At 45.7% G+C, this 14,987-nt stretch overlaps 1 protein-coding gene across 1 annotated transcript in view; it reads right to left on the reverse strand.

Annotated features, from left to right (window-relative positions):
• Window positions 1-14,987, reverse strand: part of alpk3a (alpha-kinase 3a) — a gene marked incomplete at both ends in the record, with an annotated part of 40,803 nt that overhangs the window by 21,686 nt on the left and 4,130 nt on the right. The window contains 3 exons of the mRNA XM_084335222.1: window positions 4,709-6,161; window positions 6,587-6,704; window positions 7,712-7,833. Coding sequence (XP_084191348.1) covers window positions 4,709-6,161; window positions 6,587-6,704; window positions 7,712-7,833 — 1,693 coding nt within the window. The remainder of the gene's footprint in view (window positions 1-4,708; window positions 6,162-6,586; window positions 6,705-7,711; window positions 7,834-14,987) is intronic.

Genomic DNA, 14,987 nt, shown 5'->3' on the forward strand with positions numbered 1-14,987 from the left:
ATAAGGAGGAAAGAAAAAGTAAGGACTTACTTCTGGTCATTATTTGGGTAGAACACACATATTTTGAATGCCTTTGGCAGATTTTTTTTATAGCCATTTTAATCTAGATTAATCTAGATTAAATCCAGGATTGCAGATAGATTAATCTAGATTAAAAAAATTTATCTATGCCCACCTCTAGTATATATACACATCTGTCTGTACATACTGTACCTGCTAATCCTTTTTAAATATCTGTAAATAATCTATCTATATCTGTACATATCCCTTACCTACTCTTACTAGTTACGCTGCTGGCCAGTATGATTTACTACCATACTGTCTTTATACCTTGTTGAAGTCAGAGATTCTGTGTAGGATTGTTAGTAACTGTCTATAACTGCACATATGGCTGTTTACACTAGTAACTGTTTAGTTGCATATATATCTGTTTCCACTAGAGGGCGCTCTAGGCGGAGCCACTCAGGTACACCACCTTGTGACGAGTATAAAAGAAAATGTATCCACCCACTTCCTTCTCTCCCCCATGTCTCTCAGTAAGAGAAGACCTATAGTGACTGCTGCTTAACATGTGATTAAATAAACCACGCCAGTTTGGGCTCAAGATAGAAACCATGCCTCTTGACCACATTATTGTCACCCTATAGCCGAATTCTGTTAACATACCTGTACCTGTATTTATATATTTTATACTATTACTTTTTATCATGTCTATTCTATTTTATTATCTATTCTATTTTATTATTCTATTTTATTATTTGTATTTTGTGCGTCGAATGCTACCAAGTACTAGAATACTTAAGTAAAGGAACTCTGTACTTCTTCCACCACCAGTGGTCGACTTGTTGTCATTAAAGATAGGCCTCCGTGTCTCCAACTGTGAAGGTGGAGTCCCTGCGTGCCGCCTCGTGACCTCGTGTTTGGACAGAGGAGACGCTCGCGGGAAAAACTGAAGTTGCAGCTTTTAATGGAGGGAAACCGGTGTCACATTCAGTCTAAAAATGGAGCTGCGTTCAGAACTCCTGTTTTAACAGAAGTCCCGCCCTGGTAAGCGAACAATGCTCTCGAGTTCCTCCAACCGGTGCCTTAAAAGGCCAACATTAAAAGCACAATCAGTGATCCAAAATAGAAGGAAATGGGTCCAAATAAAAAAATTATTCCTTTATTGATCCCCTTGTTAATAAATAAATAAAATAGCCCTAGTTAGCCATGATTACCTTCTCTGGGCGATTGACTCTCTATAAAATGACTAATACTAGACAATAGGTTAAAAAAAAAGTTTGTTTAATTGTATTTGCTGTGTTTTTTGTTGTTGTAAAAGGTTTGTTTACGTTGGTAACGTTGGAGTGTAATAGACCTAGGCTATACTCTGCTTCATGACAAGTTCCAGAAAGCGTATTCTCACCTACAAATCAACCTCTTCAAGGATGTGTGAGAATAGACCCCACATTGAAAGAAAAAGCCTGGACCGGACCTTTTAAACCATCACAACAGGAAACAGAGAGTTGCAGTTCCACATTATGGTAGATATCTGTCCACAAAGCCATCGCTCGCTGGGGCACGTGCGCTATGTGTGAACAGGAGGGGGGGGGGGGGTCAACCCCCGTTGTACATGTGTTCTTTTAATCCAACACAAACACACCGGGCAGCTCCTCCAGTGGTTAACGCAGTCACACACACACACACACACACACACACACACACACACACACACACACACACACACACACACACACACACACACACACACACACACACACACACACACACACACACACACACACACACACACACACACACACACACACTAGAAATGTTCAATCAACTCAATTTGAATAATTCATATAATAATTCTGTAACTACTTACAATAAGCAATAGTAAGTAATCTACTTCCACCGGGCAAACAGACGGACAGACTCTAAATGATCAAGCACCTTAAGTGACTTACACTTCGACTGCTGCTACTTAGACTGTAGAATAATTCATTTAAATGATCTTTACCTTGTTAAAAACATATACCTTGTATTGTATAGTTTGTATAGATCGTTATGTATTGTTGTTTACAAATCTACTACGGTTGAGGAGCCGGGAAAAAACGAGCATCTGATGTTTTTCTGAATGTATGTACATTTAACAAAGCTGTGACAATAAAATAATCTGAATCTGAATCTGATATACGTTGTATGCAAGCAGTGTTGTATGTAAGGAGAGAAGGTTAGAGCCGGCCCCCGTGGCCTTCAACACACATACGGTTAAGGCACTGCCACTTATTCTGTGGCATCTCTAATCGTAAAATGGCTGACCCTGTGTTCTGACCCTTCCCTGGTGAAATGCATACATGTATGAGGGATTTGCGCAAGAGACAATTTCCTTAAAGGGAAACAAAATCACCCCATTTCACACTCACTGAAATCTGTCCATTTAAAACGTCAAAATGTGCTTGATTATACGTGATTATGAGAGACGTGACTTGCATTGGCATCTGTTTCTGTATTGAGGCCATTATTGATGATCTTCCACCCTACATCCCTTCATTACTGGACTGGAACTCTTGACCTTATCATACTCGCTCTGGTGATTGGCTTACATTTAAGGTTCCTAGAGTTTGCACTGAATTAGGAAAATCTGCTTTTAGCTTCTGTGCCCCAGAAACGTGGGATATTTTGCAATGCACTTTAAAACTAAATTCATTAGTATCTATTGGTCAGTTTAAATATTTAATAGCAAACCACTTCACCACAGTCTGCAGTTGTTTTTAATTATTTAAAATGTTTAATTGATTGACTTTCTGTTTCTATATTGTTTTATTTTTTTCATTGTAAGTGAGAGCTTTCTCTTGATGATCCTTCGAGATTAAATAAAGATTGAACGAATGAATGAATGATTATACAGTAGAACCCCAATAGAATTGCTCAGCCAAATAGGATCACACTGCGGAGTGAAACACACAGCAAAGCAAAAACAATATTCAAATAATACGTGTTCAATTGCTGACATGCAACTAAAAGCCACTATAAAAGCTACTAAAAACTGCATTAATCTAGTTTAGTTTTTTCGCACTAGCTCAATCAACTGTCTTTCCTAAGCAATGTGTATTGTTAGACTGTACACACTCTTTCAAAAAATGTCTTATGTACCCCAGTTGCTATTGCATGTACATATGTGTTTTATTACACATATATGTACATACATACCAACTATTCGCCTGTTTTATTCTCCACCCATCAATCATCCAAAACAACACTATTATCACAACATCCAAGTAGGGGGATCCCCCCTTGAACGGCCCTTCTAAGGTTTCTCTCCTTTAATTGCCTGTGGTGCTTTTTTCCTATTGCTAGAGTTTTTCCTTAACTTCGCTGGGGTATGTCTGGGAGTGTTGCATTTATTTATTTTACATTTATTTTACATTTATTTGGATCTCATGGTGGGTTTCTGTTCTTGATTTATTGTGATTTTCCTTCTTGACTTGTGAAGACTTGTCCAGCCCATGGAGACATTACCTTGTGATTTCGGGCTTTACAAATACATTTGATTTGATTTACACTGAAATGGGAATAATCTTTTTACAGTGTAGGCCAAAGCTCTAGCACAGTATCCACGTCGCTGGCATCACACCACTGGCAACGTTGTATGACGTTGACGGATGTATCTTATTCCAAAGAGACGAAGCGTCACAATGGATTGCGTGAAAGGAAGTGATAGAACGAAACCCCCTATTAGTAAACGACAGGAGTTCCTCCATGGTGGAGCAGTAGACACTCAGGGTCACAGGATTAAATGGGACACAGCCGATGCGACCTCAAAGACCGTCCTAGGGTGACAGTCGAGACCTTAAGAAACACCTATCGGCTTACTTAGTGAACGATCACGACTTTGCACAATCCCCATTACTCATGAAACAACAACAACACCAACGGCAAATACGCTGTCAAGTGATTCTACGAAAGGAAAGGCTTCCGCCCCTCCATTCTGGATGAGAAAGAGGTTTATTTTTAGATATGGGTGTGTGGGTGGGGGGGTGGGTTAAGGAATGTGGTCAATGTGAAAAGGTCCTTCTGCTTCACCTACTTCAAGCTTCTCCTTACCGTTGGTCACTATACCCACTGTCCGCGCGGTTGTTTGTTATATTAGGCCCACTTGTAGCATGTGTTTAATCACTATCTCTAACAGCAGACCCATCACAAGCACTGTTCTAAATATACCTTTAGTGAGGTATGTAGATGAGACACTCACACAATGCACCCACCTACAGTAGTACGCCAATGTTCTGCGCACATTGTCCTACACACACATGCACACACACACGCACACACTGTATTGTGTAAGGTGTTGCTCTTGAGTGACACTGACGCACTGAAACCCCCACTCTCATCTGTCCAGATAGCATAACAGACCCTGGCTGACTCGCTTAGCCTCTCTGATATAGTCTTTAAAGGGATAGTGTGTTCTATCAAACCCGTAATGTGGCCGTTGTAGCACAAATATAAAAGCACATTGCATCGTCAGTCTTCTTAAACTAATAGGTCTCAATCATTGTTTATTATCTACCACATTCTGTAAGAGGAACATGTGTCACAGTTTGCACAGTTTGGGACAGTGGGCCTGAAGTAACTCTTGTCATTGACATACAAATGTACAATATATAAATAACCCTCATCACTGTGTGGCCGATAGTCCCTGTCTGAACAACCAGGAACCACTCACCTCGCTGAGTGCCGGAGGCCCAGGCATGGATGCTGCCTCCTTGGCGCCACTTCTGACCTCCATGACCTCCATGACCTCCATGGCCTCCTCTTCCCCCTGCTCTGTGGACTCAGCAGCCCTCTCGGATGGCGGCTTGTGAGTCGGAGGGAGGCCTTCTGTGTGCAAAACGTTAACTCTGCGCTTGTTTCCTCGCGTTTTCAAGCGCTCCGGTGTCACTGGCGGTCCGTCTGCGACCGCCATGGCCCGCTGTGGTCTGCCCACATCCATGGGCGTGACCTCTCCCGCAAGATGCTCGGACACCTCTTCCGGCTCACGCAGCGCGTGATGGCGGGACGGCGGCGGTGAGGGTCCCGCCGAGACCGCGTCATCGGGGTGATCTGCCTCTCTCTCCCCGTGCCTCCTGTGGTCGTGCGAGTCCTTCTTGTGTTTCCCGAAGAAGAAGTCTTTGACCGAGTGGAGCACCGAGGAGATGGACATGTTATGGTGGTCGTGATCCTTATCTGAGGCGTGGGTCTTGTTCGACGATGCCGCCGCCTGCCTTTGTTTATCTTTCTCCATACTCAATTCTCTCTCTCTGACTTTCTCTTTCTCGCGCCTCCCCGCGAGTGCCCAGTCTTTCTCTTTTTCCTCCCTTTCCGGCTCTCGTTCTCTCTCCTTACCGGCGTCGGCGATAGACGCGTACCTCTCTGCGGGGTTCTTTTCCTGCAGAATCCCTGCACTCCCTGAGTGCTGTTTCTCTTCCTGCAGAGTCCCTGAACGCTGTTTCTCTTCCTGCAGAGTCCCAGAGTACTGTTTCTCTTCCTGCAGAATCCCTGAGTGCTGTTTCTCTTCCTGCAGAGTCCCAGAGGGCTGTTTCTCCTCAGCTGTCTGGAGGGCCTCCGCGAGAAACTGAGCCAAACCGAATCCGCCATCATAAGAGTTTTCACCCCCGTTTCCCATTGCGTTGCTCCTGCCGCTGTTGCTGCTGCGTCGGCTGCTGCCGCTGCTGCTAACCCCGGCATCCAAGCCGTTGAAGATCCTGACCTTCTTGGCCGAGGTCTCGGTGGACGGAGACTCCTTAGGAGCAATGTCCATCTTCTCCGCCTCGTTGTCTGCGGGCGTCACAGAGTTGGCTTGGCTTTCTTCAGCGTTGGGTTCCACGACAGCGGCGACGGCGGCCCCTGGCTGCTCAACAGCCTCGGGCTCCTGGACCGCCAGCATCTCCTCTTGTGGCGGGACGGGCCTCATCCTCAGGGAGCGCTCAGGGCTTCCTCTGGCCGGCTCTCTGCCCTTCCTCTTGCTCTCCTCCAGCTCTCTCTTCTTGTTCTCCGCCTTCTGCTTCAGCTTGGCGAAGAACCGCTGGTGGATCATGAACTCGCTCATGGTGCCCACCTCCAGGACCCCCGAGCAGGACACAATGCCCTTGCTGTTGCTTGCCGAGACCTGGTAGATGGCTGCGTCATCCAAGGTGCAGCTGGGAAGAGTAAGAATCACACACGCATTAATCTCAGATCCATCTAAATGGTAAATTTATATCAACAGCTTTTATCCAAAGTGCTTTACAATTTGTTCCTCACATTTTACCCATTCACACACCGATGGTGGAGGCAACCATGCAAGGTGCCAACCTGCTCATCGGGAGCAATTAGGGGTTAAGTGTCTTGCTCAATGACACTTCGTCACGCTGCCCGGGAGGGGCAGGAATCGAACATCCGGATTACCAGACGACTGCTCTACCTCCAGACCACTGTTGCCCCCATCTACCACCTCTACTGTGATGTACAGTAGGTCAACATGATTAGCTAAATTAAATCATATTGTTCGCTTTAATTCACCAACACGGTGGCCTATTCTTGTCTGGGAAATGAGCTAGTACTGTAGTACTATTGCCGCACATACTTGTAAAGATGAAGGGTGTGCGTCTTTTCATTGCGTCGGATTTCATATTTTGGGAGTCCACAGTAGCGGTCCATCTCCATATCGTCTTTATACCACTTGAGTTCTGGAGTTGGGTAACCTATAAAGACAGATGAAACACATTATAAACAGCAAAATGATGAACACTACATACATTCCCCTCATTCATTCATCAATTTAGTTAGGTATTAAATTAGGTGTGTATGAAAAAATGTGTGTGCATATAGTGTGTACAGTTAAGTATTCTTAGTTATCTCAAACAGTTGATTATTGTATATTGGAGCTTGTCTTTTAAAAGGTTTTGGAACAAAGATGTTTCAGGGTGTTGCGTCATGTTTGCGGTGTGTGAGACAGGAAGTCTGCTGTTTAAATAATGTTATTTGTCATCGTTATGAAATTGCTGATGCCATACAACTTTCTCATCATACCAGTGGTCTCATTAACCAGACACAGCTTACAGTGTGTAACACAATTCACAATGTGTGTGTGTGTGTGTGTGTGTGTGTGTGTGTGTGTGTGTGTGTGTGTGTGTGTGTGTGTGTGTGTGTGTGTGTGTGTGTGTGTGTGTGTGTGTGTGTGTGTGTGTGTGTGTGTGTGTGTGTGTGTGTGTGTGAGACTGCATACAGCAGGAATGTATTGTATACCACTGGTATGACTGTGTTTGGCGAGTGTGAGGTTGTTTGTTTCACTGTATTTCTTCCATCTTGAGCACGGTTGCACCGAAGGAAATTCACATCAATGTTGTTGACATGGCAGTTAATCATCAAATGTAATTTAATTTAATCAGACTGAAGTAAATCGAGTCGAATTTAACTTAAATGATGAAATACCACTTTGTGAGGAAAACACAGAAAACATAGTGCGTTATTCCCAATCAAACATTTCAAGATGACCAATGTTATCAGTTTCTCTCAGTGATCGCCCACCTTCCAAACTGACACGGAATAACAGGCTCCTTCCTCCCTGTCCTTATATAGAAACCCACATCCTGTCTAATCCAGCCGCCTCTCACCACAAGACTCTGTGAAAGCATTCCGTCACGTGTGAGACAAGCAGAGACATGCAGGTGACGAACACACTCGTCCGTTGTTGTACTACGATGCCCACCTGACACCACGCAGCTGAACTTGACGTTGCAGGTCTCCGACACGGCCTTTGATTTCAGGGTGGTATCGAAGGAGGGCTGTATGTCCTCGGTCAGCTGGGCCATAACGCTGCATAATGTGCTCCTGGAGGGGAAGACATCGCTGCTTTAAACAGGTTTCATCAAGCATTGTTATTGGGAAAGGATAATGTTTCAGATTCAGTGTCATTTGAGGAACAGCTTCTTTTCACATCCGATTTATCATGGTTATATTTCATACTGGCTCCGCGTCTTGCTCGCCTATTCTACCTATTGGACTATAATCGCGTGCCTATTGTACTTGCTGAAAAAAACAATCATACACCTTACATCTACCATAGCCACGCCTGCCTCCGGTCACATATATGCCGGATGCAGTGGCCATGCTCGCCCTTCCTCGCGTTTTCACGCGAACCGGCTGCTCATACGCTCCCACAGCAGTGAAGACTCGATTTAGTTGTTAGTTAGAGATGAAAGGAAAGAAGAAAGAGAAGGATACTCCATCGAAGTCCTTTTCAGGACTCTCCCAGCGCATTCGGAAAGAGAAGCGCTTGGTGTCCGCTGCTCGTCACAGAGTTTCTTCAGACCGGCGATTCCTCTCCAGAAGATTGCTGAAGGGGGACAGCGAGCGGCGGTCGGTGGAAGGCTCGAGCTCAAGGTAAGCAGCGGGCAGCCTGTAAAGTTGAAGCCTCCGTTTGGCGTGCTGGGGCTAATTACCCCGGCCCCACAGAGAGAGCCTTTTTCGGGCCAGGGGGAGGACCTGTGTGTCTCCCCTGGGGTGTCCCCGCCTAGCCAGACTGGGGACCCCGAATTCTATTCCCCGTTTGGCACGCTGGGGCTAATTACCCCAGCCCCGCGGGATGTATACGTGGAGGAGCGCAGACAGCAGTCAATGTTACTGCTTGTCTTGCCCAGTATTATGGCTTTTACCGCCTCACACAAGGAAAAAGAGCTTGACCAGCAGCAAAGAGCACCGCTCCACTCGACACACTGGGGCAATCAGGGCAACACGTGGGTAATGTTTCATTTTTGATTAAATATTAAATAATATTTGGCAATATAAGTTCTGTTCGGTTGAATGGCATTACCCATTTGTTAAAATAAGATGATAAGATGTTATTCTTATGCTTAACTGAGAGTGTGCCCGACAGACCCCAGGTGTGTGCCCAAAGACAAAATGTGCATGGTTACATGAGGCTGTCTGAAGGGGGAAAAACCTCGAAAAGGTTTTTTTTCTTATATCAAGACAAAACCTGGCGTTGGATATGATGACAAGCGAAGCCTCCCCAGGTGTGCTGAGAGACCTGTGTGTCTTTTTAGGTGTGTCACCATCTGTGGAGATGGGGGACCCCGTCTCCGATTCCTCGCCCGGCGTGTTGGGCCTAACAACCCCGACCCCGCGAGATGTGTCCCTGGAGGAGGAGAGACAGCAATCCAAGCTTCGTTTCATCTTCCCCAGGCTGATGGCAGTGGCGGCCGCATCCAACCTGGGCGTTATCCTGGACTCCACCCTTTCCTACCAAGCCCATGTCAGTTCTGTCACCAAATCCGCCTTCTTCCACCTCAGAAACATATCCAGACACCGACCATCACTTTCCGACTACACAGCTGAGACCCTCATCCATGCCTTTGTAACCTCCCGCCTGGACTACTGCAACGGGGTCCTGTCCGGGGTCCCAAGCAAAACCCTGGTAGGCTCCAGTATGTTCAAAATTCAGCTGCCAGGGTTCTAACCCGCACCAAACCCTGGCAGCACATCACCCCCACCCAGAGGTGCAGTCGTAATATGGGCGGAGGCCAAACGGTATCCTATTATTATGCAAAGTCTAGGCACTTATCACCTAGACTTTGCATAATAATAGGATGTGCGCACTTCGAAGCCCAAACGCCGTTTGACCGCGGTTGCCCAGCACTGCACCACTGCCCCCACCCTCATCCACCTCCACTGGCTCCCCATCAAATCCTGCATCACCTACAAAACCCTCCTGCTCACCTACAAATCCCTTCACGCTCTGGCACCTCAGTACCTCACTGACCTCCTCCACCCCTACACTCAGTCACGGTCCCTACGATCCACAGACACTGGTCAGCTCTCCTTCCCTCGAACCAGACTGCGGACCTTCGGGGACAGAGCTTTCAGTGTGGCAGCTCCCACCCTCTGGAACTCCCTCCCCGCAGAACTCCGCACCGCCCCAACTCTGGACTCATTCAAAAACTGCTCAAAACCCACCTCTTCAACTCGGCCTTTAACCCCTAATCTCTCACTTTATATGTATATGTTGTGTCTGTCCACTGTCTGTTACTTTGTTATTCCCCCCCCCCCCCTATGTAAAGCGACCTTGGGTCTCTTGAAAGGCGCTATATAAAATTAAGTTATTATTATTATTATTATTATTATTATTATTATTATTCTTATTATTATTATTATTATTATTATTATTATTATTATTATTATTATTATTATTATTATTATTATTATTATTATTATTATTATTATTATTATTATTATTATTATTATTATTATTATTATTATTATTATTATTATTATTATTATGCCCTTTACGTGTGGGTCCCACCCCGTCAGGATGACCTGACGTCATGTTCAGCGTCAGAGTGGATATTACCATATCTTGCTTGTCGCAGGGGGGTTCCCCGTACCCTTCAACTTGAGTTGTGGCATGTGTGGGACCTGCCCAACCCCGGCTTAGCCATCCGGGGTAACTACGTGTGCACTCCCCTAGTTGGGACTAAGGCCCTAACAAGTGGCAGTGGCGTTTGGGGCACTCGTAATTTGGATGGTAGTAATACCGTCACAGTCACAGGGTCCCAGTTTTAAGTTAATTCGTTAAACTGTGGGTTTTCGAGCTGCTTAGCTAGGGTCTCCAGCATATGCTGTTAAACAAAAGTAGACCTAGCTCTTTGGGGTAAACAAACGTTGTCCCCTCTCAAGAGGCGGATACAACGATGGGTGTTTTCCCAGGTTCTGTAAGGAAAACCTATGTCAAGGTCCCAGTGAGGGGCAAGCTACTTGGAAAATGTAGTAAGCTACACTACCAGTTACTCTTGATTAAATATAGCTCAACTACAACGGAAGCTATCCCCAGAGAAATGTAGCAAGCTACACTACAAGCAACATGGCAAAAATAGCTAGCTACATCGGCACTACTTTTTTTTTATTCTTTTTTCTTATCAACTTCATGATCAAGTTTCCACCAAACAAATAGGCAGGCAAAAAATGCTCAGTTTGATTGTTTATTATAAAACGAACTGAAACTGGAAACAAGCCCTCTGTCTGGCTTTTTGTGTCATCCTTTTAACATGTACTTGTACTATTAATGTACCTTGCGGTACCATGTACAAAATGTTAATAAAGTATGAGGAAAAAACTGTGGAAACGTAATAAATAAAAGGCAGTGAAACAATAATCAAATAAACACCAAATCGCTGCTGGCGGGACAAAACCTCATAACTCCAAAAACCCAACTTTTCAGCAGATGAAAAAAACGAACACAGATTTGAGGGTGAATAGAGTTAGGAGGTTTAGACAGATGATCGGTTTAATGCTTTCCCATTGTTTAAACTTTGTAAAACCCACACACACACACACACACATATGGAGGATGATCTACGGAGTTGATTTATATAAAAAAAATATATGTAAAAATGGAGTTATGAGGTTTTGTCCCGCCAGCAGCGAATATACTATCTCTATTGGAATGGAGACTTTTCAGCACAGGATAAATTAGGGATGGGCATTTTACAAAGAAAATCAAGATCGATTGATCACATGATGTACTCGAGTACTCTTGGATTACTCGTGGAGGAAAACGCTGTACAAAATAAACATCTTTTCCGGTGTTTTAGACTTTGCTCTTTTATTTTTAAACCCCCCGACCGAAAGTATTGTTGTTATCCTAGCGGAACCTATGAGCGGACAACTTGTGTTGTCCGGTTCTGTGTTTTTGAGCTAATGTTGAGATTGTTGGTGAACAACTAACTTTAGGTTAGTTTTAACGTTAGCTACTAATGTTGGATGCAGCTACTACAGGCAATCGACGATGAGGAGGAAGGGTCAAAGCCGTATATAATAGAATAGTCCTGTGGTGCGTAGGCACGACAGGGCAACTCGAAACTACCTGTTGTATTAAATTAATTGATGTTTAACTTGTCCCTGTGTCCAGTCCTTTGACTAGCCCCACCTGTTCATTGTAAACAATGATGCATGTAATTGTATTAACGTTAATGTGTGTTGTAGCTATGTTATACATTCTGAATGGCATTAACGTTAGTTGGGTACTGTCATTGTATTTAGTTGGTTAGCTATTTAGCTAATGTTGATAGCATTGAATTGCATCAACGCTAGATCTTTAATCTTTATTTAGCAGTCCAGTTTCTCCGGGCAGTAGCGTATAGCGTTTGTTCACGCTACATCACTACTTGGGTCTAAAAATAGCTACACTACAAAGAACGCTACAAGCCGGGGCGGCTACGATGGGGACACAGGACTCATCCTGGCCGCACCGGACCGGATCAGTCTAGCCTAGTGTCCACCAGGCGACAGTCGTTCTCTGCTCTTGCTAAGGAATCTGTCAGCCTGAAGGCCCTCTGCATTCCCGGGAGGCTCTATGTGGCTTGGCTCGTCAGACGTAGCCCAGAGACTCCAACGAGGAAATAACGGGGCATACAGGGGGCCATTGCGGAGCTGATTTCGCCATGGAGCTGCTTTCGAGCAATCAGTCCCTCTAGCGCCCCCTGTGGTTTACGGTCAGGCGGGGGGCCTGGTACACCAGTTTTAAAGCGGGCGGTTACGTTGGGGACACAGGATTTATCCGGGTGGCGCCAGACCGGACAGGCCCATTGGTTCCCCGTTCCAATCCAATGCCTAAGGGCTCCACCAGGGTCTATGCCCATGGTCTCAGGAGCCCTCTCTCCTGCATGTGGTAAGTGGACTGGTCGCTGATAGGTTGAATATGGAACAAATAGGTATTGATGCTGATACCATTAGCGGGGTGCGCACGCTCCACCCACGGCCGCGGTTCAAGCAGGCTGTGAAGAGTGGTGGCGGGCTGAGGATTTGGACCTGAGGTCATGTCCTCTAGACTCGGTTCTATCCTTCCATAGGGAAACAGTCAATCTTGCTGTTCCTATGTCCCCATGTCATAAGCTTCGAGGGCGCAACCTCTATTCTGCCGTTTTTTTTGCTGGGCGCACAGCATCTCAAGTCTGTTCAAACGTGATTTGTCCCCTAACCGGGACCTCCAATTAGCCCTGGTTAGGCTATTGGGTGTCTTTTAAAGGTCCTGTGTCTTATAAATGGCCTTTTCCAGTGTTTATCATTGTTTTCTAGCAATGGGGGTTTGTATCAATGGGGTCTGTGTCTCTAATTCTCATTTTGGCTAATCAGTCTAGTCTCGAGTTCACAAGATCCTCCCTCACTCAACTAAGCCATTCTGATTTGACTGTTTTGCTGACGTGAGTAAGGCACTGGTTGTTGTCACCGCCCACAATCAACAATTCGCAAATCAAAACAGAGCGAGTGGTATCGAATCCCAGTCTCAGCATTGCCTTCGGCTTGGGCCGGCCGTCGTACTGGCTCATTTGGCAGAGTCAGTGGGTGGAAGTCGATGGGTAGGGATTGGACGTTGTGGACAGCGACCCCTACAGGTTGGTTGGGAGACGCCTGCACAGCAGAGACAGGAAGTGGCGAGGGTAGTGTGAGCCTCCCATGCGTTACACCTCGCCAATGAGAATCTGCGCTGACAGGCGAAAAGATGTGACAGGCTGCCTCCTCGTGTGCCGGAGGGAACACGTGATGCAAGGCTTCTATCCTCTCTACAACCGACCAGTGGGGGGCATAGTTGAGCAACGTTCAAGACAGGGTAGGGGAGAATTGGATACACGAAATTGGGATGGGAGAAAAATTGAAAATAAGGAGAAAAAGTGGATAAAAAAAAAAACAGAGCGAGTGGAATTACTTCCTCAAACGGGTTGACGTGCGCGGGTGCCGACAGAGACAGCAGAGAACGAGCGAGAGAGAGAGGGAGAGAGAGGGAGAGGGAGAGAGAGGGAGAGGGAGAGAGATAGAGATAGAGAGAGAGAGAGGGACATAAGCATTTACACACAACCTCCCGACCACGCGCGGAAGTGTGTGTGTAAATGTGTGTGCGTGTAACGGGGAAGCCCGTGGGTATGTCCACAGTCACGGAAACAGGTGTGTTGACGAGTGACTGTGGCAGTGCGGGCTGGTAAATTAAACTCACTTCCCCATAACAGGGTTAACAGACGCATAGGTACGGTAGTTAGGAGTGAATTCACTTCTTAGTGCAGCGGCCTGTGTCGTCGCCCGCGGACGCGGGAGCCCCCTGTTCGACTCCCCCTCGGGACATTCTCATTTAACATCAAACACAACGCAGACCAGTATGATCCGTCACATGCGCACGGGGATGGAGCTTCTCCACTCGCATATCACTGTCAAAATATCATTGCGCACGCTCCCACGATCCGTGCAATAATATTCACAGGGGTATATATGGTCATTTGAAACAAGTTACCAATGCATTGTCCCGTGGGATTATGCCCCCACGTGGCGAAATTAATTAGTATCCCCCTCAATCTCTCTATATCTCTCTCTGTCTGTGGGTGACTGTCACTCAAAGCGCTTATGGGCGGAGCCCAGCCCAAAACAGCTTGAAATCTTGAAAAGTGGAAAAATGCTGCTTTAGAGTACTTGATTAGAAATACAAAACAATGAATAAAAAAAATAAAAAACTTTACAGATGTGTTCCATAGACTCACAGGAATTGTGTAAAGTTGCCCAAATAGTGAAAGGAATAGCAATGCATGTCCCCTTTAAACCTCTCGAGCGTAAGCTATTGGAGCAGCTGTCTTTCAAAGACTGCATGTCTCCTGGCCATTACCTCCGCTAGACGAGCAGGTGGGTTATACGCTCGCTCGGGTTGACCAGAGAACCTGTTTATATACAGGGGATATTACTCTGGTCAAGCCTGTTAAAACTTAAAATGTGATTTGTCCCCTAACCGGGACCTCCAATTAGCCCTGGTTAGGCTATTGGGTGTCTCTTAAACCTCTCGAGCGTAAGCTATTGGAGCAGCTGTCTTTCAAAGACTGCATGTCTCCTGGCCATTACCTCCGCTAGACGAGCAGGTGAGTTATACGCTCGTTCGGGTCAACCAGAGTACCTGTTTATATACAGGGGATATTACTGTGGACCAGCCTTTGTGCCAAAAATGTCCCTCTTAT

Source organism: Notolepis coatsorum (assembly GCF_963971535.1).
Source record: "Notolepis coatsorum genome assembly, chromosome: 18".
NCBI lineage: Eukaryota > Metazoa > Chordata > Actinopteri > Aulopiformes > Paralepididae > Notolepis > Notolepis coatsorum.